The following is a 26,377-nucleotide window of genomic DNA, read 5'->3' as shown; positions in this document are numbered from 1 at the left end:
GAATAACACTGAAGAACTAAACAAGAGCCTTAGTTTATGTGGCATGGATAATACAGTAATTGCAACTTTTCCCAGTAGACGGTTTTTTTCTGCTTACTAAGTAATAAAGAAGGATATAAAACCACCTGTTTTAGAGGAGAGGACAGATAGAAAAGATCTCTCTCTAATGTGCTTAAGTGTGTGACAGGCTATTCCTAGGAAAATATAAGAAATATTTCAGTATCATATAAACCATTTTTAAATGCAAAAGGCATATATTATGTCAGCAACTTAATTGTAAAAGTTTATCTCTTTTTAATTTCTCCTGTGATAAATGTTCATCACCATTTAACAAAAGGTATAACAAACAAGTTGAACATTGGGATTCTGCTATAATCTCCCACCCCTCAACAACACTGTACAGATGAGAGAGCAAAAGCTAAAACTCCAATCTGTCCAAAGTAGATGCTCACCATAGTAAGTGAGACGCCCTCTGGCAACATTTTTTCCTCTTGAATTCTCAGCAATGCATTCATAGGAACCTGCATCTTCCTGTTGGAAGTTGGGGATTTCAAGCACACCATTGAACTTCCTTAATTTAATTTTGCTGGGAAATGGCAGTCCGTCACTTCTTCTCCAATTAATCTGAGGTATGGGACTAATAAGAAAATTGGTCAAGTTGTTTGCTGTTGTCACGCGATGCCTTTTGGAGTTGAGAAAATAAAGCTTTTATTAAAGTAGAAAAAAAAAAAGGTACAGATTTTTAAAATGCAGAAAATCACCTGCAGTGGTTGATTACATAAACCTGATGAAAAGATTTAATTCTTTAGGTTGATATTTTAATACAATGACCTGTGCATTTTTCTTGAGCCCATTCATGATTTACAAAAAAAAAAACAAACTATTACATATCCACTGTATTAGATTACAACAAATAAACAAGAACAAAATCCACCACCAATTTAGTTTATTAAATTAAGCAGGCATAGTCATTTTCTCCAATTGTCTTTAAATAAAGTTTTAAACTAAATTTTATATATGCATTTTTACTGCATTTTATTTTTTCCTTTGTTTCAAAATGAAAGTAAATTTCAGAAAATAAGGAAAGGAGAAGAGTCTGTCAAAAACCACCATCTCTTATAGCAACTTAATATTTCAGCAGATAGGACTGAATGTTATAAAACTTACTTTCCAAGGGCAAAACATTCCAATTTCACAGTTGAACCTTTAGCTGCTGGAAGAGTTTCTGGAAACTGAACTTCTATTTTGGGTTCATATTCACCCATCACACCTGTAAATCCACAATACAAAGATAATAGTTTCAGCATTTCCTTTGGAATTGCCTCATTTTTCCGAAATAAAACTTTCTTTTGCTCATTTTGAACCAGCTCCCCTAGTGATTTAAATTACTCACTAGTGCTAACTCAGGTCAAATGTGCGACATTAATAAATATTTAAGAATTTTGGATTTGCTGATTCATAAGTTACCACCTACAGAGCAGTTCCAAGAAAACCACTATGCCTTTTACATTACATAAAATGGGAGGCTTTTGAAATTCTATATTCAATCTGGGCATTTCTAGTCAAACGGAAATATATAACGTATTATGACTTCCTGAAATTTCCTAAAGAACAAAAATATGGCAGGGAATTTACTTAATGGTACTCTGATAGCACAGATAACAATCTCAAACTTATTAAATGGCTCCCCGGAGTCAAGAAACAGTGACTTAATAAATGGGAAAGGTCAAATTCAATTATAACTGACTGGAAAAAAGTGCTTTAGTACTTTGTGGTCCTGGCATTATGCTGTATCAGATGTGGTTTTGAGTAAGCGGGTCAACTACCCAGGCTTACAAATCTGCTTCCTCTGCAGCTCACAGACTCCCTTCAACAGCCATCAAGGTGTTGATGAAACTTGATGAAAGATTTTTTCTTTAATGATTTTTTTTTTTTTTTAGTGATGCTTTTTTGCTTATAACAAAATATCCATAGCTTTAAAAACCTCAAGCTGGCAAAAGTCAGGACAGGTGACGCCATGGGAATACAACCTGAGCCCCAGGCCAAGAAGGGTCTCGTGGCTGTTTTAATGCTCTGACATCACTGTCTTGAAATTCTTAATGATTTCTGAACAAACAGCTGCTCGTTTTCAACTCACACTGATCCCTGCAAATTATGAAGCTGATGCTGGGTAAGGATTAGGAACAAGGACCTGTAGTTTATGGAACAATTTTCAGCATTGTACTCACAAATATTCTTTGTTCTAAAAAAATGATGTGATTAACTCTTCGAGACACACTTTTTGGGCTTTTTTTCCCCATTTGTTTTTGCTTTCGGTAACAACACCGTTTCTACTCAGAATTACACTTTGAAACGATTCATACCATCAGAACGCAGCACCAAAGGAGTCGGCGAGCCCAGGACTCTGGTGGTTGTCACCGTACTCGTCACCACACATGTGTAATTCCCCACGTCAGATGGCTCCACCTTAGATATATAGAGGTGCCCTGTCTCTTGAGAGACAAATCTCCGACTGTCTTCTTCAACAAACGATGGATATTCATTGAAGATCCAAGCATATGATAGTTCTGATAAAATGGTTGAAGAGAGAAAGACATTCCATTATTAAAAGAAAGTTTTCTATCTATCGTATATTAGAACTATACAGAATCACCTTTGCTTCAAAGCAGCGCTGTGTGTTTTTGCTGCAGGTCATGAGGAAAAGCAGTTATGCAAAACCATACTGCCTTCACTCTTTACTGTGACGGGAGAATGCTGCTGATTATCACTCTTGTGGGAACAACATTATTACTGTCATTGTCTCTGCTCCAGACACCTCCTGACAAGCCTCTCTGGCCCAGGTCTTGCTCGCTTTTAATTTATATCTCCAGCTTGCATGTTCTGTGATTTTTCAAAATTACCAACCTAATCATGTCAATGCCTGACATCAAACTTTCCACAACTTTTTAACTTCTCAGGAATAATATAAATTTGCTTAAACTGAACAGTAGGCCCTTCATGGTTAAGCGGCCAGGGGTGGGGAAACTGTGGCCTTCTGGATCCTTGAGTGTGGCCTTTTGACTGAATCCAAATTTTATAGAACAAATCCTTTTAATAAAGGAGTATGTTCTGTGAAGTTTGGATTTGGTCAACGGGCCTGTACTTGGGGACCTGGAGGGCCACATGTGGCCTTACTAAGCCCCTGCATAAAGCTTTAGGATCTCAGAGGCCCCAGGCAATTTCTTGCACCTGGGTCTTTGTACACACTGGCCCTGGGGCCTACAAGTCCCTCTGTCTGGGTCCTCTTTCACTTCCTCCCCTTTTCAACACTAAATCCCATTCTTCCAGATAACTTCCAAATGGTTTTCAAAGCTTGTTTCCAACATCAGGAATCGCTCCTCGGAGAAGTCTTCCTTAATCTTCCTTCTTTGGGTTGATGTTCCTATACAGAGCAACTCTAAGCTTGTTCTACTAAAGCATTTACCACTCAGTATGTAATAATCTATTTACTTATCTGTCCTCCCCCTACTTGGTAAACAAGTGATTTTGATTTTTTTTTCATCTGCCCTTGCTTCCTTCCAAATTAGCAAAACAAAACATCCAAAGGTATTTAGTATGTTCTCAATAAACATTCATTGAATTAGTTAAGGATAAATTATGCCACTGACTATTTCCTATATAAAATCCAAGATGAGAGTTTTCTTGAACTTCAGGGCCAAGGTAAACCAACTTTCTCCAAAGGAACTATTGTTCTTCCCTTTTGTGATAATGAGGGCTAAGTAATATTACACTGCTTCATTCTAGATGCCCAGGTTGTTCAGAGCCAAGTTGATATTTAAGCACAGTTACCATGGTTGGCTTACTGGCTTCCTTCTTTCCTTAGCCCTTTTTTCTCTTATAATTGTATTAATCTTATTGCATCGATTCATTACTATAATGCTTTTCCAAAAGAACTTCTGGAAAACATATGGAATCAAAATAAATTTATTGTGTAACAAATTCAAATATATTTAAGGTATAATTCCAGTTGTGAAGGGTCTTTCCATTTGGCAAAGGGAACAGTAAATCAATATGCAAATAACAATGAGATGATGTGTAAGGGGGCTGAACGAGAGTTGGTACGGGTTTTAGAGGAAGGACTGGTGACATTCTTTCATGATGGATGAACAGGCCTTAAAGGACAGGAGAGCACTCTGACAAGCAGGGATAAAAGTACTCCAGGTGCAAGACATGGGGAAGGCCTGAAGAGAAGAGGGCACACTAAGTTCCTGGTGCAAATGAAACATGATGACTAACTCCCACTCTCAATGCAAATGCAAATGCTTCATGTTTCCAAAGATTAGCAAGCCTACTGCAAATTGTACAGGCATTCAGAAACATTGATTTTTAACTTCAAATTGATCTTTAAATCATGCTATCATATCGGCAGAGAGTGTTTTATGAAATTCCAATCAGTCATGTGGTAGGTTATGAAATCTAAAGTTGTTAGTTGGATTGTATGGAAAAAATTGTGTCTCAAACATCCACTCTGCAGTTAGCCTCACGCCAACTCTGATGGTGCTTACAATAGTACTAATAAACCATTGCGGAAAATAATGCTAGTAAGGTAGGTTCAGTTTCTTTTGCAGTTGTTAAAACTGGCAGCTGTTGTAGTAATAGCCCTTTGAAGTCTTCCTGATGGTCTTCCCAATCTCTGCAACCTCCCTTTGCTTTATTTTCCAAAGTGTTCTGTACATGAAATTAACAAAGTTGCCTCTCTCCCTTTATCCAGCCAGATTTCCATTGCTCCCCAATATAGAAGACCTTAGCTGGGCATTAGGAATAAGAAGTTAATCTTATTATATCAGTTATACTAAAATGAGAATGGCTGATAGAAAGAACTCAAATTCAGAGTCAGAAAACCTACAATCTAGTAAATCCATGCAGGACAATATTATATGGCAATGAGAATGTATGAACAATGACTCCATGCAACACTTGGAATAAACATCAGAAATGTAATTTTGATCAAAAATGTTCAACAAAAAATAATATTTGTATGACTCCATAATATCTCTTTTGATCCTAAAGTTAATATTGTTAATACTTAAAATACTATTATTATATTGTTATAGAGATACCGTACTGGCTTTGCCTATATGACAGAGTAACTAATTGACTATCAGGAGAAGTAAAGAAAAAAATTTAAAATTAAAGTCATTTTAAGGCTGCTCCCCAAATGAGCATGACGTGAATATGTATGAATCAAAGTGTGTACTATGGTAGACATGGAGGTGTCCTACTTAGTTAGGTTTCACTTCAAGAGAACCTACTGCACAGACCACAGCTGACCGATGGCCTCTACCTGCTACCCCATGGGCGCTGGAGCTGTGCTTCCTGGGGCTGCTCTTCATTAACTGAATTGGACGGGGGTGTTAATGCTGGCTGGCTTCTGCCCCGTGAAGGATTTCTCTAATGGGCAACTTTGGCTTAGAGACTTCCCATCATAACAGTCCCAGTATTTTCAAAACGGTGCTGCAGTCTGACATTCTTCCCATTCAAGCTTTCCTCCCCTCTCTTTGTTCACAGACGTGGCACCTTAATCACAGTCAGAGGTTCCCTCTGTTCATCTCTGCTCCTTCTCCCTTGATCCTTCACAGACACACTTCCCCAGTAATGTTTTACAAATCTGATCCTTTAATGCCATCTTGGTGTGTGCTTCTCAGAGACGCTGAACTAACATGGGGTTGCTGAAACTGAATAACAGACTCTCCCGAGCACTTAAAATTGCCCCTGACCTTGGATCTGGAGGAAATGCCCATTTTCACTGACTTCCTTTCCCAGGGTAAGTGTCCTTCTCCTAAATTTCCATCAACACAATCCCCTCACCTCACTCTCAGACTCTTCAAATATGCAGACAGCCTCCTGACTGATTCTTGGTAACTGGCCCTTCAGATACGTGAAGGCAAGTCAGTATCCCAGAGGAAAACAGTGTAAGATCCCCACCAAAGAAAGAAGAAAAAAAATCTTAACATTTATGGAACCCTTATTTTCATGGGCTAGACTGCTGAGCAGAAGCCCTAAGCCCTCATACATACTGAAAAACAAATAGAGAGAAGTTGTTGTTTTGTAGGACTTAGGATCTCTGCATTCCTCTTTTAAGGAATTATTAATAATCAGGCAAACTTAGAGATCTGTCTCAGACAGGTATACTAATATCCCTTGAATTACAATGAGCTTACATTCTTGAACAGTCAATGCAAAATTGCCTATGTGCTCCTCCCAAAATTGTATAGAAAATACGTATCTTACATATTTTACAGTATAGAAAGCCATTTTAAAGAGTTTTCAAACACTCCTTTTCTCTTCATATCTCAACATTACAGGATGAATAATTTTAAATTAAAATGACAATAATATGGCCTAACTATTGAAATAAGATATAACTGAATAAATATATTAATAGTCTTCCTCCACCACTTTTCTCAAACATATCCCCAGAAAATGAAGACAATAAAGATCTTTGACTAACAAAGACTAACTCTAGGGTTTTGAGTTGGAATAAAGAAAAGAAACAGGAAAAGTAGGCAAAGGAACCTCTCTAGGGCTGGAAGAGGTTGTAATGAGAATAGATTTTGAGACTCAGGCAGGGAACCCAGAAGTAAATGTTTAATGAGTGGTTAGAACATCTAAATGTAATTTCAAGAGAGCATTTGGGCCTAACGGTGTGGTGGGCAGAATAACTACTCCTAGAAGTTGTCTACATTCTAATCCCTGAAACCTGAAAATATGCTACTTGATATGGCAGGAGGGACTCTGCAGGTATCATTAAGTTAAAGATCATGCCGTGGGCAGATTTATCCTGGGTTATCCAGATGGGCCTGACGTAACCCCAAGGAGGTTGTATAAGAGAGAGGGGCAGGAAGGTCATGGGGAAAAAGGGAAGTGTGAGGACAGAAGCAGGGGTGGTCACTGGAGAAAAATATTTCAAGACGCTATGCTGTTGGTCTGAAGAGGGAGGAAGAGGATGAGTCAAGGAATGCAGATGGCCTCAGGGGGACAGAAAAGACAAGGAAACAGATTCTCCACTAAAGCCTCCATCAGGAATGCAGGCCTGCCAATATCTTGCTTTTTAGTCAAGTGAACCTGATTTTGGACTTTGAACCTCCAGAACGGTAAGATAGTAAATTTGTGTTTGTTATCAAGTGGCTAAGTTTATAGTAACTTGTTATAGCTACAGTAGGTAAGTAATACACATAGCGAAACGAAGAGGCAGAGGTGACTTCTATGAATGTGGGTGGGCTCAGGGTAGTCACCAAGGTCCTCATAAGGACAAGAGGGAGACAGGAGAGTCAGAGACGGGGCTGTGACTATGAAAGCAAAGGTATGAGTGAGGTGACTGCTTGCTTGGTGGCCAAGAGCCAAGGAACGTGGGCAGCCTCCAGAAACTGCAAAAGGCAAGGGAGTGGAATTTCCTCCAGAGCCTCCAGAAGGAATACAGCACTGCTGTCACCTGACGTCTTGATTTGAGCCCAGGGAGACCTGTGTTTGACTTCTGATCTGCAGAACTGTAAGGCAATACATGTGTGTTGTCTTAAAAGGGACTAAGTTTGTGGTAATTTGTTACAGCGGCAATATGCAATTAACACAAATGATGATAATAGCTAACAATGATCAAGTGTTTATGTGTCAGACATAGTGTAGTGCTAAGTGCTTTAGCTAGAATCTCCAAAGGAAGAAAAAGAGAAAACCTTTACTATAGAAGAATCAGATTTTATAGTATATGATGACAAGATCAATATAATGGCGGAGTATTCCAAAAGAGATATCGAACTACATCTGTGGAAAATGATGTTGATATTTTAATAGGGATTTCATTGAATCTGTAGATCAGTTTGGGTAGTATAGACATTTTAACAATGTTGATTCTGCTGATCCATGAGCATGGTATGGTTTTCCACCTGTTTATGTTCTCCGCTATTTCTTTCTTCAGTGTTTCATAATTTGCCCTGTAGAGGTCTTTTACCTCCTTAGTTAAATATATTCCTAGGTATTTTATTATCTTTGTTGCTATTGTGAAGGGTAATGAGTCTTTGATTTGATTCTCACTTTGACTGTTGTTGATGTATAGGAACGCTACTGATTTCTGTACATTGATTTTGCAAACCTGAGATTTGCTGAATTTGTTTATCAATTCCAGTAGTCTCATGGCAGAATCTTTGGGGTTTTCTAGATATAAGATCATATTGTCAGCAAAGAGCAATAGTTTGACCTCTTCTGCCCCCATTTGGATGCCCTTTATTTCCTTCTCTTGTCTGATTGCTGTGGCTAGGTCTTCCAGTCAGAAGCAGTGATAGAGGGCAACCTTGTCTGGTTCCAGTTCTAAGTGGGAATGTTTTCAAGTTTTCCCCATTCAGTATGATGTTGGCTGTGGGCTTGTCATATATGGCTTGTGTCAGTTTTAGGTAAGTCCTGCCTATGCCTATTTTGTTCCATTCTTACCATAAACGGGTGTTGAATTTTGTCAGAGGCTTTTTCTGCGTCTATTGAGAGGATCATATGGTCTTTGTTTTTGTTTCTATTTATATGGTGAATTACATTTATAGATTTGCCTATGTTGAACCATCCTGCATCTCTGGGATGAAGCCCACTTGGTTGTGATGGATTATTTTTTAACTACAACAACTCCAAAATAAATTAGTGATTGATTATTTTTTAAAAAAGTTCATAAACTGAAAGACTTATAGGAAGGAATCAAATGTGCATTTAATGTAGTATACACTGTTATGAGAGGTATGCAGAAATTTGTAGCACCTATCTTTGTTTATAGACTTTCTCTTTGAGATGGAATGAAACATAACTTTTATGTCTTAAAGAGAAGATCTGCACTAACTTTTCATATAATGCCTGCAAGATTGTATTAGAATATATATATGCACACATATATATAATTATGACTGAAAACATTTGAGAATTATGTGATTTATTATATTTTGAATAAAGTAAAAAAAATCCTCTGCTATAATACAGAGTTTCCTTATCATAAAAATCTGCATTTGCAATAAACATTAATTGTACAATGCAAAGTAAAATATATATCAAATCAGCATTCTTTGGAGATTTCTCAAGATCATTTTATGTACTATGATAAATAAAAGCACTGTAATAAAAATGATAATTTTATGTACTCAAACAAGCTAGACTTTACAAAACCTTTCACAACCGCTTGTGTAAATCACAAGCACATTATGCCAAAATGCCTTGGCCAGTGGGCTTTCTATTAACAATGCAATGTGAATATTAGGAATATGAAATATTTTTTATTAGACAGCAAAGAAGTTTTACTTATCAAAGCCATAAATTTAAAAAATAAAGTACTGAAACTCTGCTTTCTAAAAAACATGTGATGAATGACATCTCTCCCCCAGCCATATTCCTTCTTGGGTCACTTAAGTATAAGATCAGTCAACTTAACATGAAATATGTCACTCTGGTGTTTACCTAGAGATACATTAATACACATACTACTGACATTTAAGGGTTTATTTCTCATTCCATTGTAAAATTCTATTACAAAGGAGATTTAATCCTTTGCATAGACATTTTCTAGGAGAAATTCTGTCAAACAAAATTGCAGTTCGGCAAAATTGTAAAAGTGACTTGGGGCCCTTTTCCGTGGTGCCAGCTGGGAAGTCTGACCTACTTTAAATCAGGACATATTTAAAAGTGTGTGCAAACTTGCTTGATGTCTTTCAAGATTTCTATCACTGACTCATGCAATCGGGAAGAGAACTTTGCTCTGGTGCTTACAGATGACACCACTTTGGCAGAAGGTCTGGGACAAGGCACATATTCAACAGTCTCAACAGTGCAGTAAATGGAAGATAATTTAAGGTTCAAAGAACAAATGGCCAGTGGTTAGCACTGAGGAGTTCGTACTACAAAGCGAAAGGCATATATCAGCAAATCTAACATTGTCTTTCAGAAGCTGTTTTGTGAGTTGTTGCTTTGGGGACAACATTATGATAGACAGCATATTTCCTTGTTTAGACTAAAGTATCTACCTTATCCATTCTGATTTAGAGTACTAATAAGTCTGACTTGTGAGGGTCCTAAGCAAAGAAGAACAACGATCAGTGAGGGTAAAAACTAACAAGGATATTTTCTTCCTCTCTTCGTACCTTAGGTCTGGTTGTAGGCCAGGGGTGAGCAAACTATGAGTAGGGATCCAGGCCAGCCTCTTGCCTGCTTTGTAAACTAAGGATTTGAGAGCACAATTACACCCATTCAATCATTATTGTCTGTGGCTGTTTTCATGCTACAAGAGCAGAGTTCAGTAGCTGTGTCAGAGACTACACAGCCCATAAAGCTTGCCATATTTGTCTGACCTTTTTAAGAAAAAGTTTGCTGAGCCCTGTCCCGGGTCAGGGTTATCTACAGACCAAGTTACGAGTTTGGAAATGCCTTGACTATCTTATTTTATTTTTACTACTCTCTTCTTTGTAGGCCTAGCATGGTGTCCTAACTCCCACGTGCAGGTTCACAAAGCTCATGCTGTTTCTGTAAGATTTCAGCACTCCCGTCTCCTGTTCTTCTCTCCTGTTTTAGCTGCTGCCTTGAGTGAGCATACACAAGCCATTTCCACTTTGTAATAGAAGCTTCCAAAACATAACACATTTTCCTGAAATGCTATCCCACTATTTTTGGTTCTACTATTTTCTTTTAGGAGCTGTAGTGTTTTCAGTGGGTACCAGCACCTTCCATCACAGTCTGACTCTACAAGGTACTGCTGCCCTTTGTCTTCACTTTTAGTGCTTCTCCCAGGGAAGCTCCTTTCCTAACAAGTGTCCCCATCTCTTTCCCAGTACCGGGGCTGCTGCCATTGATGTGGCAGTATCGTTCAGGTGCCCAAGTGAAGCACCTTCCTCCATATTTGTTAATGCAAAAAGGTGATGAGCACTTCTAGAAGCTATTTTGTATTTTCATTTGCATTGTGTAACCTTCCTTCTTCTCAGGAAGAACATTATTAAAAAATGAACTTCCCTTCTCCCATCCTCAGTTCAAGCTGTTTTGCTGGGAATGACCCTATCCTTCTTCCCTTGCTCCAAGGAGATCTCAAGGTAGAGAGGTGCAAAGCTGAAGTGAAATTCAAAGACACTCCAGGATTTCCAGCAATGTCCCGTGGTCACTGAGAAAGACTAGGAGCGATACTGGCAAAGCCTTTACTGACGTCTTTCTCTTGGCAAGGCTGTTAAAGAAGCACGGCATCACTAAAGAAAGGAGCTGAAATTTTCATAGCAGAAAATGAGACCTAATGAGAAACAGTCATTGTGATGCTTTGTGAAGCCCTGACAATTTTCTCAGGCTACAGTTGCAATCTGCAGATTTCCTGCAACCCTCAGCTTGTACCTGGACTTGCTGGTACAGTGACGAGACTCGGGAAAAGAAGCCTAAGATGGCAGCGTTGACACTTAAGATAGCACAGACTTTGGAAATATAACGCGTTTCTTCTCTGCTTCCTCATTTTTGTTATCAAAACGTACCTTTTCAAAAGAGTTCAGAGACCCTGAAAATCATGTTAGAAAGCAATCTTAAGATTAGCTCAAAACCAAAATACTGTCGACCATTAGAAGTTTCATTGTCAAGACCTGCTTGTGCGGCTAAAATAAAGTGCTTTGCAATAGCACATTTTGCACGTACTTGATATAATGTGCATTTTGGTGTGTGGGTCTTAAATCTATGCCAAAGCTCTGCTGCCAGACTCATACTTTCTTCATCACTTATACTGAATAGGGAACTTATTTTTATGGCTTCAGTGACAGTAAATAACATTTTCTTTTTAAGTGCAGTCCAGGAGAAGGTAAAGAATCTTGCAGCTCATGGGAGTGCTAATTGGAGCCAATTATAATTTGATTGACCTGCCTTGCTATTAAAATGATATGCAAAATTTATACTGCCCTTGCAAAATGGAAATTTTCTTTAGTACGAGCTAACTACAGGAAGCCCACCCTTTAATGAATCTAAAGGTGGTGCTTTTGGGTTATAATTCCCACACCAACTCTCAGAAGCTAATCCAGAGACGGGCTTCTTGGGGATGCAAATGATTCAAAAGAACCTGATAGACAGGGGAAATGTGCAATAAAATAGCGGAAATAATTAAGGGCTAGTAAATAAAGGTGCAGCATCACAACAGCTCTGTCCATTCCTCATTAGGTCTCATTTTCTTTTATGAAAATTTAAACTCCTTCCTTAGGAAATGTCATGGGGGCTTGACTGTTCTCTTCTTGTGATGTGGGTGATTTTTAAAAGCAGAATAAAATGTCCATTTTCACTAGTAAACAGAAATGACGTCATCAGCAAAAGATGAAGTCACCCTGCCAAATCACAAGGGTCTTCTTACCAGGGACGATGAATGATTCCTTACGAAGTTGAAGAAATTAGTATCTTTTTTTATCTCTCTCTTACACATACATGCACGCACACAGTACTAATACTTACCATTGGTAGCACATCGAATCATTCCTCAAAATAAACACCACTTAAAAACTTATTTTAAAAGGAATCTTTACCCTTTCTGATCTAACTTTTTTGAATGATATGTTAAAATAAAAACGAATGCTTTCCACTATAAGTTACATTATAAAAACAGTATAAAGCCACCTGACTTTTAAGAAATAGTGGCTATTTAAATATTTGATTATGGAAGGATATGCAATTGTATCTTAATATCTGAAATAAACATGACGACAAAAATGATGCCCAAAGAAATCAATCATCAAAAGTGACCAAAAATAATCCCCATCCTTCAAATCAATAGGGCTCTGTAAATGCCAATTTCTTTATGTGCTAAAGGACATGCTGGAGATTTCATAGCAGCCTCAGGTTCACGTCAAATATAGATAGTAGTTTGCAAACTTTGAGAAAAATGATTGAAAACAGAGTTCAAAAAAATAGCATTTGTACTACCTCGTGTTTCCCTGATTGTTATGCTAAATAATAAATATATACGTTCACACATACATTTCTTCTCTGTCTCCACTATCTTTCCAGTTCTCGCCTATCTTGGCTATGCAGATATGTCCAGGAAAAAATCTATCACTCTATGACTCTGTAGAAATATCTTCCAAAGCCTGAAAATAAATTGCAATAGCCTTTCTTCGATTTTAATAATTTAGCTTAATAAAAAAAAAACCCTGTTGATGTTAGAGAGTAACATACATAAAGAAATATAAAGTTACTGCTCAAATTCAGATTTCAGTTAAAATGCTCATTTGTTTTGTGTTCGACTCTTATAAAAACTTTAAATTTTGTATCTTTATTTGACAAATTATAATTATATATTTTTGTGGGGGTACAATCTGATATTTTGATATATGTACACAAAGTAAAATGATTAAATCAATCTAATTAACATATCCTTTAGCTCACATGCTTATTATTTTGTGGCGAGAACATTTATAATATACTCAGTAATTTTGACATATACAATAAATTATTATTAACTACGGTACCCATTCTATGCTATGTAATAGATCTCAAAAATATATTCCTTGTGTCCAACTGGAATTTTGTGCTCTTTAACCCACATCCCTCCATATCTTCTTATCCCCCACCTTCAGCCTCTGGTAACCACCATTCTACTCTCTGCTTCCATGAGCTTGACTTTTTTAGACTCCATGTATAACTGAGATCATGCGGTATTTGTCTCTCTGTGCCTGGCTTATTTCACTTAGCATAAGTCCTCCAGGTTCAACCATGTTGTCACAAATGACAGAATTTCCTCCTCTTTTAAGGTTTAATAGTATTCCACTGTGTCCATATACCACATTTTATTTATCCATTCCTCCATAAATGGCTTCATCAGTTAGGTTGATTCCACATCTTTGCTATTGTGAATAGTGCTGCAATGAAAATGAGAGTGCACACAGCCCTTCAGAAATTTACTCTTTCTGATCTTTGATTGTAGGCACTTGTTATGTTGAAAAATGTATTTATTATATCCTCCATATTGCTAGTACTTTACATTTGATCCCTTCCTGTCAATTGTTCCCTCTTTATAGTACACTCCGGTCCATGCAAAAGAATATAATAGTTTCTGGTCAACTGGAGATTCCTACTTAAAGAAATACCTGAATGTCCCTAATTCAGAGTCTCTTCCACAATTCCTGAATCAGGAACAGTTAAAGGTGAAAGTTAGCAAAAAAAGTCATACATTGCTCTTATTCTAAAGCCCCTCAAAAATGATGGCTGTTTACATCATTTGAAAAATGATATAAAGACCTTATGATCTAAAATTATTTTCTAGTAGGAGCTCTACCCTTACTACTTAAATGGGTTTTCCTTACTCCTATTTTATTTTTCAACATTCCATCTACCTATTTATTAACTTGCCATTTTAAGTAATAGATGTGTGCTGAATTGGCCAATGAAGGAAGATAAGGAAGAACAAATGAGAAGCATCAGATGTACAGCATGTCAAAGGCAACATTTTAACCATGGGATTCTTCATTCTGATTTTCAGAATGGTAGAACAGGAGTCCATTGAGGCAGGTAGAGTTAAAGAAATAAAAAGTAGGTGTTACAAAATGAAAAGAAAAAAAAAAAAGAAAACTAAAAAACAAAAACTAAAAAAAAAAAAAGAGAAAAAGTAAATGTGTCCTAATTCAACTTAAAATCAGTAGCTCCACTAATTTTTGCCTCAAGCAGATAGGTTTCAAAGTTCACGCCATAATCCTCAACTGGTAAAAAGAGCATTGGCCTTTTAAACCAACCCAAATATTTAATATAAAATGAGTATGATGGTTCTATTTACAGTGGTTCCTAAACTGTAGTAAAGTTTATGTTTACTACTTCCATAAATTTTTCGTTTTACATTTTTCTTAAAACAAACAAACAAAAAAACTTATAATAGAAGTTGTAAGAAGATCGCTGCCCCTTTTTTTTGCTCTAAATATACTGACCTGAAACAATACAAAGAAATGCAATGTAACCACCTGCTCCCTCTTTTAAACATTTCTGTATAAAGTGATTCTAATATAGAAAATAGGTCTTCTTGTGAAAAAAAACCAAAAACCAAAAACCATCAATCATCTGTGTTTTCTTCAGCCAACAGGATAAAACACATACGTAGACCAGCAGTAGAAGAGTATAATATTCTGTCTTGATCAAAGTCAAGAATAAACTTGCCTAGAAATTCTAATCTGTTTGACATAAATGTTCATTGATCCTTTTTCAACTGGAAGAATACTGAACTTTATTCCTTCAACTATAAATTCAATATTACATTTTCAATGTATTCTTCTTAACAATATTACATTTTTATTTTACAAATAAAATCATCTTAAACAAGTTGTCCTGCTGATTTACCCTGTTTACTTTGATTCTTTGCCTTAATATTATCAGAGGTGATACAAAGATTTCTTCTGTCAATTACATTTTGGCAGTTGATATTCGGTTGTAAGTGAAGGCAATACATCTATTTTAGTTACCCTGTGGGACTCAAGTCCTCTGTTTTTAGACACTTTTTCTGTCTTTTCTGAGACCATATGTTGTATAAGGCTCTGGGAATTATTGAAATGCTCATATTTGTTTTGTACCACATTTTATTTCAACAACATATCTTCTAGGAAATTTACGAGAGTGTTTATTTCTTTCATCTTTTTATTTTATTAATTCAATTAGTTGACTTTCCACAGGCATGCAGTGAAGGCCCTTTCTAGCTTCCAATTTGCATGTGTTAAATCAGAATATTTAGAGCGCCATGTTTTAGATCATGCAATCTCGTAGCTATATTTTTATTTCTGTCACTCATAGAAACTTATCATACTTGGGCTCTGATAAAAATAATAAATTTTATCATTTCTGTTTAGAAAACGATTTTTAAATTAAAATTAAAGAATTTTCTTTTGCACTATTTGGTCCCCAGAGGAAATGTGAACGAAGGCAATGAGAACAGTCGTAGCAATAAAGATTTGATCATCATTCTCTAGGGTGCCAGATGAGCTTTAATGGTGGCAGGCAGACAGAACACAGAACATCTCCCCAAATTTCCTTTTGGCTTCTTATATATGAAGATATGAAGGGAAATTTCTCTATCACCTAACAAGGAAAAACAGCAAAGATAATGTGGATAACAGAAATTCAGAGAGTGCAAAATACTGTTTAAGAGCATAACAGTGTTTAACTGAGATATTTCTCTGACATATCTTAAAATAACCAGAAGCTTTTTGGGCATCTTTGGGGCTTTTGGGGGCATCTTTGGAAGAAGGAAAGATCTCTGCATCGGAGTCATGGGATTTGAGGTTTAGACTTGTTTTGTTCTCTAGGTATGTGCCTTTGGTAAATTCACTTAAACTCTCTGGTCTCAGCTTTTTCTCTTATCTGAAAAATGAGGAAGTTGCATGAACTAGCCCGGGTTGCCAATCTGTGGGATGTGGATTCTTTGGGGATTGTGGAATTGCCATAAGGATTGGCGAATCCATATGCATGTTGTGGCTGATGGAGAGACTGAACAAATTCCATGTTACATAATAGCTATGTAGGTCCTGCTATTTAAAATGTGTGAGCAATACTGTGATTAACAAAAATACACTCTCAGTTAAAAAGTGTTACTGAATCCATCATAACTTTTGGGTATTATGTATTTTCTCTCTCAAAAATACAAGAAACAATACAAACAGGTGAGTTCTTCCTGTGAGCCAGATATTGATCTTAGCAACTTACACATATTTACTTATTTATTCCCCACAAAAGTCTATGAAGAAAGTACTATGATTAACTAAGACAATGCAGGAAACCTCATGTAATATGGTTGGAAGGATCTGACTCCAGGCAGTGTGGGTCAGAGCCTAAACCACTACCAAGCAGGGCCATCTTCTGCATGGAGCTACTCAGGTAAGTGAGTAATCGTAACATTCCTGACAGTTTAAATGAATCCATGAATTCAAAATGGTTGTGGATGGACTACCGGTGTTTAAGATCTCTTCTGTCCCTTAAAATATTAAATCTCCTTCACAATTTTCACTTTTTATAAAAGACAGTATAGGGTAGTGGTTAAAAACATAAGTATCGGCCAAATAAAACACGAACAAACCAAAAAACAACAATAAAAATCTACGACTAGGACCCAACCCTACTTCTGGTACCTACTAGCTCTGTAAGCCAGGGTAAATTTCTTTTCCTCTCTATGCTTCAGTGTCTTTGTTTGCAGAATTAAGATAATAATAGTACTTCATAGGTCTGCTGTGTGGATTAAATAAGAAAACGCATACGGCACGCACAACAAATGGTAAATGTGCAATAAACGTTAGTGATTGGTGTGCTTGTTTTTGTTGTTGGTTTGGTCTTGTGTGCTGGTTCTCAGGAGGAATCCTACAGAGAAGCTAAATATTCAAAATGTAGGTTTTGTGGGCGAAGCAGAGAGCCTGGGATGAGTAACACATACATTGCAGCTAAATCAGCCCTCCCCGATTCAAGTAGTGAAGAACCTCTGATGTAGGAGCAGACAAAACCTACCGGAGGAGCTCAGGATACTAGCAGTAGGTGGTGAGGCAAACAGGTGTCAACCAAGTTTGCTATGTTTTGTTGACAGTGCGAAGCTCTAAAGTGATCATCTGTGGAGACATGTGACTCTTATGACTAATTCGGTTGAATAGTGGGGGCTGTTTTTAACGTATTTTGGTGCATTGTGGAGAGACGTTGAGATAAACAGTATTGGGTACATAATTATTATTATATATATAAAAATATTAATAGATGTGGAACATGGCAAGAATAAACTTTTATGAAAACAACTAACTAAACAGGAGATACAGACAGAGTAAAATAAAAGAATGATGCAGAAAAAGCAGAATTAAAATATTATTTTCAAGAGAACATAAGCCAATATAAATGTTCTGAAAAAAATCACCTGGTTTCTCTCAATTAGAAAGATAAAAGGACTGAACTTTGATTCCGAGAAATACTGAAGATGCAGGGATGACAAAACACAGCATCCTTTCTGCTAAATTAATCTGACAGAGCTAAGTTTGCCACAGAGGCAGGGTTCACGGTACAGGTGGTACGGTATGTGCTAGGCAGTGGGTGTGTGTGTGGCTCTGCTAGCAATGATTCTGAGTTCTAAGTCGCTTCTGAAAATATCTCCAAATGGGAATAATCATTTCTAAATGTCAGTTGACTGTCTCTAATCTTAAATCATGGAAATACCTCTCGTCACCCCTAGGAAGCTGTGAGAGTTTACTTTGCCTTAAAATTAGAACAGCTGTTCATTAAGTGCTCGTCTTCATGCCGTTGCTTTGGGTGATGTCCAGATATTAAGTGAAAATGAGAAAAAGGTCCCCATTCCTCTTAACTTTTGAACCTTGATGATGACATACGACACAAGGTGGGAAAAGAAACTTAATTTATATTTAACATTCAAACATCATGCATATAAAATGGGACCCTGGCAATTAGAAATCCCCTTTTCTGGAGTTGATGAATTTCATCCTGGGTTAAAGGGGCAATGTTTAAAGGCAGATGATCAACCCAAAGTAGCCTCCCCGGCTGATGGCTGCGGCAGGATGGTCTAGCACGGGCTCTCTGAACAGCCAGACAGGAGCCCACTGCAGTACCAGGACAGTGTCTGATAAATATAATTTCACTGAATTAAAATGATCCTAGTGTTTCCCAAAAGTGGGCACCTAACAGAGCCAAAAAATAACAAAGTGAATGATAAATTTAAAAGGGACATGAATTTAAATAAAGGTCTATACTTTAAATATTTACTGAGAACCTAATATGTAAGAAGTTTATTGGATATTTAAAACATCCTGGAAATATTAATTACATAATTCTTGTGAACAGACACTCAAATCGAGTGGCTTTCAAATCACTGATTTTAGAATTTCAAGTGTTTTAGATATGACTCAAAACTCAGTGTAAGAAAAATTATAGCAAGTGAGTACACAGAGGTTTTCATAACTGTTTAAAAAAATGAAAAGAAACAAACACAGAAAATAGATCTTAAAATCCAGTAATATATTTATTTTTATAAAAAAACTTTCCTACCAAAAAAAATCTATAAAATAAATCCCAGTGATTATATTTATTTTAACAAGGATTTCCTGATAAGTTATATTCCAAGGGACAGCTAAAATGATCTTTGGATACACAATATACCTTACCCTTTTATCTTCACAGGGCATCCCACAAAATTACCTACAAGCGCCCCAGCAAAAGAAAATTGACTTGCTTTTACAACCTCAACAAAGAAATCCCTTATAGTCCACACAACAGGAAGTCCTGAATAAAATCAGGGAAATCAATTGTTTAAGGATTCACTGTTTACTTAATATTTATTTAAAAGGACAGCTAGTTTACCAGATTTTATTTTTTCATCTCTCATGTTAGTTACCACATTTTAATTTGATTATTAAAGCTAATTCCTGCTGGTTTTTGTATTAGAGATCAATACATGTACTCTTGGCATTTGTCCTACGCGACTGATTAATTTTTCAGTTTGGATTCACACTGTCAACACGCAGCTTCCACCGACTTTGTGTCCAAGCTACTGAGAAGAGAAATTGAGGTATTTAAAATAGAATTTTAATTATTAAAAAGTGCTGGTGCTTATCTCTCAAATGCTGTATATTGGAGAACATATTTATAGGCAAACTTTATGGAATTATACTGGCTTTTGTATTTGTAGAAAGATCAAATTAAATTAAAATCACCCTGATCTGGTCACTGAATTAATAAGTTGCATTAATTTTGGAAGTTATTCTAACGCATTGCTCACTAAGTAAGAGCTTTCTAGTTACATGAGAGAAAATAGATTATCCTCCCTTTCTTATGGGAAGATTATGTCTGACTCTTATAAAAGTCTATTTAAAAACCATTTTACACAAACAAACATGATAAATAAAAACAATTCACAAAAGGGCCGTGACATTATTTGGGGGCTTTATCTGCTATGCTTTGAAAAGTGTTATATACTATTGAAAAGAGTATTTTGTAGTGGTAATAGTAACAACAATAATGGAGTAATAACAGTAATAGCTAATAATTCATGAGAATTCACTTTGTGCCAGGTATGTTACTGCACACTAATACCTCCTTTAATTTTCACACCATCCCATGTAGTAGGAGGTATTATCCCCATTTTACTGATGAGAACACTGAGGCCCACAAAGATTAAATAAGATCTCACACATCATAAGCGAGGGAAACAAGGTTTGAACCCAGCCTGAGTCTGAAGTCTCTGCTCTTAAAAATCTAAGCAGTTGCACACTCTCTCACTCTGACTTGCCACATTATCCCTTCTCCTTCCTAAATCCAAGCTCTAGTCCACATGCCAAAGATAAAAGAGAGAAATGAAGGCCTACAGTTTAGATCCCAAACCTAATCGGTAGGATAGAAACCTTTTTATTCTCTCTAAAATAAATAATGAGCTCCTGAAAGACAAAACTAAGATCCTTGGGAACACACAAGATGACAATTTGTAGGAGTCAACACTAACCCTCTGCCTGTCTTCAGTTCTATTCCTTTAAACCAATCTCCTATTCACAGTCCTCCCTCACCTCTCATTGTAGTTAAATGGTACAGGGAATTACGTGCAATGATCTTCAAAAAGTACCCTATGAACTATCAAGAACAAAAGTGTCATTTATAAGCCAAGTGATCTCATTAAGGAGCCTTACCCCAGCCGTCGACTTAGAGCTCTAATACACCTGGATCCCCACATCCCACAGTATTCGATCCGGGTGGGATTGAGGCACAGAATGTGGGCTTTGGTTAAAGCGTTGACTAAATAGAAGAAATGTGTTAAACATCCCTAACAGCATGCCGTTTTATACTTTATCTCTCTGCTGAGAGTCTACATTTTTCTTTTTTTAAGGAAAGGCTATTGCATGACAGAATAATTGGCTCTGATTCCACAGTTCTCTCTGTCAATGTTCTTCCTTCCATCGGCCCCCAGAAAGCTTTGAGCTGCATTGGGGGAAAAAAAAAATCAAAATCAAGAAATAGACAACCCATTTGGAAGCCCTACAACACGGTCTGAAAGGTAGGCATTACAGAGCAGAAGTTACAGAAGAAAAGTTATCTTCCCCCACAAAACTGTACACTGTCACCATCACCACGGGCAAACCAGCCACAGCCTGCCACGCAAACTGGGTCAACCCAGCACCTTTCCCAGTTCACAGCGTCCTCCTCCAGCCACCCCAACCCCACCACGTTCTTTAAATGCCTACTTCACACTTAGCAGATGCGTCCCCAACACAAATTACACCATTACAAACGTGGTAATGGAATAACAATAAAAGCCAGATTTAGCGGTGTTCAGACAAATGGGTAAATGTAACTGGGCAATCAGAATTGTGAGACAAAGGTTAATTTAGGTGAAAAGAGAGAATGAAAAAGGCACTGCATACGCTGAAAGAATTTTCTTTTACATTTATTAGTTTCTCTGCCACTGCTCTATTTATCAAAGTATAATAAGAACTCATCGCTGGTCATGAATTACCGGAGATGTGTCTTACCAGAGGAATTAAACACATAACAGCCTGTAATATGAATGAAGGTGTTTTAATAACTTTGAGTTTGGCAGCCCAATAAAACATGATGATCATCTTGAGATTTATGCTGAAGTTAGCAGCCTTGCTTAATGGAAACAGGCTCCACCTGAATAATCTATGCTTTGCCTAATTACATGCTTCCTCCTTAAATTGGGATTTTTCAGATTAAAGAAGATAGAGAGTATTATACTATCTACAAAGGCAAAATATTGCTCATAATGTGGATAGTCTGTAACTAGTAAATATCTGTTTACCATGTTGGGAGACAGTAGGAAGTCATGCTCAGGGGCACGGGCTCTGATCTGGCTCTACTGCTTCTCAACTGTATGACGTTGAGTAAGATACTTCCTCCCTCTGAGCTTGTGACCCCAACTATAAAATGGGGAAAATAATGGGGCTATTATGAAGATTAAATAACTTTATATATGTAAAGTGCATCTCTGTGGCCCCCATTAAATGCTCAATAAATGTTAGTCATTATTATTTTGCAGTCTCATACTTAGATTCATAAGTAATACATTATCTTCTAATTTCCATGAGAATTGCTAAGCAATTTGATTCATGTAAGAAGGAGAGAGAGGGTTTGAGATGAAAAAGAGCATGTGAGAATTAATTTTAAAAAATGGAAGAAGAGGGAAGAAGAGGGAAGGGGAAGTGAAGGACGGAGAGAGGGAAGAAAAGAACAGGTGAGAGAGCATGTAAACGAGGTTCTATGAATGTGAAGTATTTAATTCAGGGGCATTAATTAAAGAGTGTTACTCCAACAGAGAGAGGGCATGCTTAGGCAAGGGAGGGGGACTGAGGAGTAAATTAGAGGTGACAAGAGAAGTGCTCTACTTGGTCTACTTACACTTCCTCCTTCCCTCTCCTCCTTTCTTTCCTTCCTCACTTTTGTCTTTTCTTTTCCCTTCCTCCCTCACTCCCTCTATTCTACTTTCTTCCTTTTTTTTTCTTCCTTCCTCCTTTCATTCAATCAACAGACATCTATTTAGCAATCACCAAGCCTTTGGAACATCATAAAAAGAATATTTATAAATATCTCAATAACAAAAAGCCAAAAGGTGAGATCTTAGGATGAGAGGAGAGTTTACGGCAGAACTAAATAGAGAGAACCCAGAGCTCATGTGAGCATGAGTACACAGTGGCAGACAAGTTAGAGGAACTGTTCTCAGGCAGCTCACATTCTAGTACTGGGTGACAGTCCACTAATGAACAAACACAACATGTACCAGAAAGATACCAATGACGAGAGCTGCTATGAAGAGAATGTGAAAACGTTGATGTGATAGAAATGGACTTGGAGGAAGTACTCTGGCCAGGGTAGTCAGGAAGAAGGCCTTTTTATTTTATTTTTTTAATTTTGAATTGAAGTTTAACATTCATACTTCAATGGTAGAGTGCACAGTTTTAAGTGTACAGCTTGGTGAGTTTATATATATGTATATATATATATATATATATATATATATATATATACACACACACACATACATATACATACACATATATACACACATACACACACACCTGTGCAACTATCATCATCCAGGTCAAGGTCTAGAACCTTCCCAGCAATTTGGTTTATGTATTTCAGATTTTCATAAATTCTATTGTGTTATATATCCAATTCTCCATCTTAATTTTTTTTCTCCAGGTCCTATTTTAAGATCTATCCATACTGCACCTTTACCTGTGGCTTCCAACCTCTGTATGCTGCTCCATGAGGTGCACCCACTACATTTACTTATCCTTTATCCCAGTAATGGACTCCAAGTTTGTGTCCAGCATGCCAACAGTCCACATAATTTGAAAAGAGGAACATCTTCAAACATGAATCCTACTGAGCTATGTCAGAACTTTTTTTCTAATACTTGACTAGGAGCAGACAGTGTCTGAATCTATGAGAACAATAATTTGACTAACCAGTGCAAGACTGTGCCAGAATGAGCATCCTGACCCACTGCCTGTCAGCAGTGCAGATCTGATTGTTGTTCTTTAACTGTGTATACTCTGCTGTCTCATAATTGTGAAAATCTGTTCACACAATTCCAAAACTTTTTAATTTCTTCCTCTTAAATTCACTATCCCTTCCTTGGCACATTTTTTAAAACCTGTGGTCCTCCCTTTCCTGATGATTTGCAAGGGGAGTATTAAAAGGAGATAACACTTAAGTCAAAATGTGATTATCAGGGAGGAGCAGACCTTGAAAAGATCTGGGAGTTCCAGTCTGTGGGAACATTTGGACAAACGCCCCCAGGCAGGACTGAGCTGCCAGGTAGAAGGAACAGGAAAGACAGCCGGTGTGGCTGGAACACAGTGGGAAATGAGAAAAGTAGTATAGACAAGGTCAGAGAGGAAGGAAAGGCTAGACAGAGTTCTGTGATTCCAAATCCACCAGAGTGCAACCCTGTTCCATTTGCAGAATTTTGTAATGTTGAACCTGACCTTTTACCATGCATCAATGAATAGAGAATGACAAGCACAATTGTAGCTGATATACTTCTGAGAGTTTAATAGCAATAAAGGTAGATCAACCATTGTGATTCAAAGCACTTAGAGCATCGTAAAAGTACGTTCTATAAAAATCTCTATAACAAAAAGGTAAAAAACTAGATATTAGGAAGAGGAGATATTGTGTAGCAGAATAAGACACATCACTAAGAGAACTCAGAAAATTGCTTATTCCTCATGGGAAAAGCCAAAAAGAATAATAATAACAACAAACTTACCTAATTAGAGCAGTCTATGGAGATGTTCATCTCAAATTAATATAGAAATGAGTCCATACAAGGTAAGGGATTTTGAGATTTAAATTTATGGACAAAGCTGTTCTCGTTTATTGAGTCAAAATTTCAAAGGGTAGTAAGTCAATAGCTACAAAATTGTAGAAATAAATAGACTGCATCTGATTAGTGGAAATAATATATACTGAGTCTCAGTAAAATATACGCATTTTCCAGATACTAAGTAATCATAAAGTCATAGAAAAGTAATGCAATTTTGAAGCAATGTATTATAAGGCTATTAGAGAAAAGAAGTAGAAGACTTACTTTTTTAATCCAGCATAGAGCAAAATGTTAAAAGATCTGTCATTTGAGTGACATCAAGGGTGTGCATTTAATTGGGAAATGTGATATCCCAATTTCAATTTGTCTCTCTGGTTAACAGTAAAAAGTCATTATGAAGATGATGATTGCTATCTAAATTTTCCATGAAAAGAAAAAAGTAAGGAAAAATAAATACTAAGGAAAGTGTATTTATGTTTATCTAGAGACATATAAAATATTTCAAGTGTTAAAAGGAAAGTTAAGTTAATCTCTCTTTGTAAAGTCATTTGATTGAAAAAGACGGTGTGAAATGAACAAAGCTAGAGGAAGGCTTTAAAGGCTTTGAAACAATCTTCACAAACAAGAAAACCACTGGTTTCTTTCAACTCTTTTATCAGTGGCTTTTAATTTTAAAAGAAGATAGGATTTTAATCACTCCTTGTTACTCTGCTGTGATGAGAAGCAATTTGATGTGTGCGGAAGTGCTTTGAATTTACAGAAAAGAAGATTCGATAAATATGGATTCTCGTTATTTCACATAAATACATGAAAAATGTTTCATGTGCAATGAAAATGAAATATATATGAACAAATTAATAAGATAAAATGCAAATAGTGTCAATTAATATAATGACTTTTAAAAATTGTAATTAACTGAGTGGCCTGAAAATTCTAGATTAGATACTTGCTTGCACTAGCCTAGAGTATTTATTGCTTCCCTGCAAACTGTTTTAAGTCCTTTTGTGTTTCTTCTACCAAGCAGGACAGGAACATTGTCCTCATCTCTGTGTTCCCTGAGTATAGAATGCAAGAATTCGTGCAGTCAAACCACCCTGCTCAATCAGCAGCTGAGGGCATAACACATGCTTTGGAGAACACAACCAAGATGGACTTGATGCAGCTAATCTGTAAGTATGTTAAACAGTGGTCCCCAACCTTTTTGGCACCAGGAACCGGTTTCACGGAAGACAATTTTTCCATGGTGAGTGGGGGCTGGTTGAGGGGGGAGGCAGAGCTCAAGGCGGTGATGCAAGTGATGGGGAGCGTCTGTAAATACAGATGAAGCCCCACTTGCTCACCCTCTGCCCCTCCCCCCACTTCCTGCTGCGCGGCCTGGTCTCAAAGTTTTATGGAAGACAATTTTTCCTTGGATGGTAGGGGAGTGGCGGGGAAGATTGGGCAGTGATGCACGGGCCCTGGTCCTAACAGGTCATGGACCAGTACGGAACTGGAACGATCCTGAGATTAGAGCAAGACAGCAAGGCAGACTGGAGTCTGGCTTCCAATGAGTACACATTTATAAAGCATTTGTGATAGTGCCTGGCATTGACTGAAGGCTATATAAGTGCCTGCTTTTTAACACACTGACTGCCACACTAGAAACAAATTTTTCCCTTGGGGCCAGTGTTTTATTACAAAGATAGAATAAAAACTTTGAAAACAAAATAATCCTTTCTAATTTAATAAAAAAATGTGTTATTTTTTATTGTTTTCTGTGTAACTTGAAAAACAGTTCTCGCGGCTCCCAACGTGAAGAGACATGTGAGTTATAGATGCTTCACGGGGCCCCGGGCTCAAAACTAGCATGAGTTCAATACAACTCACATGGCAGTTAATGTGTTAAAAAATACAATCCAGGCTGTGCTGGCTATTAGACAGTCAACCTAGGCAAAGTTATTGTATTACTCTGAGCCTGGATTTCCTAATCTCTGAAAAGTCAGATAATACTCCTTACTTCACAGGGTTTTTGTCAGAGGTAAAATGGGAAAATGAAAAGTATTTAGCAGGCAGGTTTTCAAAAGACATTATAGTCATACC

General features: G+C 37.0%; 1 protein-coding gene across 1 annotated transcript in view; it reads right to left on the bottom strand.

Moving 5' to 3' along the window:
- The window catches only part of CNTN3 (contactin 3), a 239,404-nt gene that overhangs the window by 86,252 nt on the left and 126,775 nt on the right, over nucleotides 1–26,377 (bottom strand). The window contains exons 5-7 of the mRNA XM_045529894.1: nucleotides 2,364–2,567; nucleotides 1,168–1,270; nucleotides 453–637 (exon numbers count right to left, since the gene is read on the bottom strand). Of these exons, the coding sequence (XP_045385850.1) occupies nucleotides 453–637; nucleotides 1,168–1,270; nucleotides 2,364–2,567 (492 nt within the window). The remainder of the gene's footprint in view (nucleotides 1–452; nucleotides 638–1,167; nucleotides 1,271–2,363; nucleotides 2,568–26,377) is intronic.

This window comes from Lemur catta, chromosome 18 (assembly GCF_020740605.2).
Source record: "Lemur catta isolate mLemCat1 chromosome 18, mLemCat1.pri, whole genome shotgun sequence".
Taxonomy (NCBI): domain Eukaryota; kingdom Metazoa; phylum Chordata; class Mammalia; order Primates; family Lemuridae; genus Lemur; species Lemur catta.
Note: the sequence above shows the minus strand (reverse complement) of the source record. Positions and strands in the feature narration are given on the sequence as shown.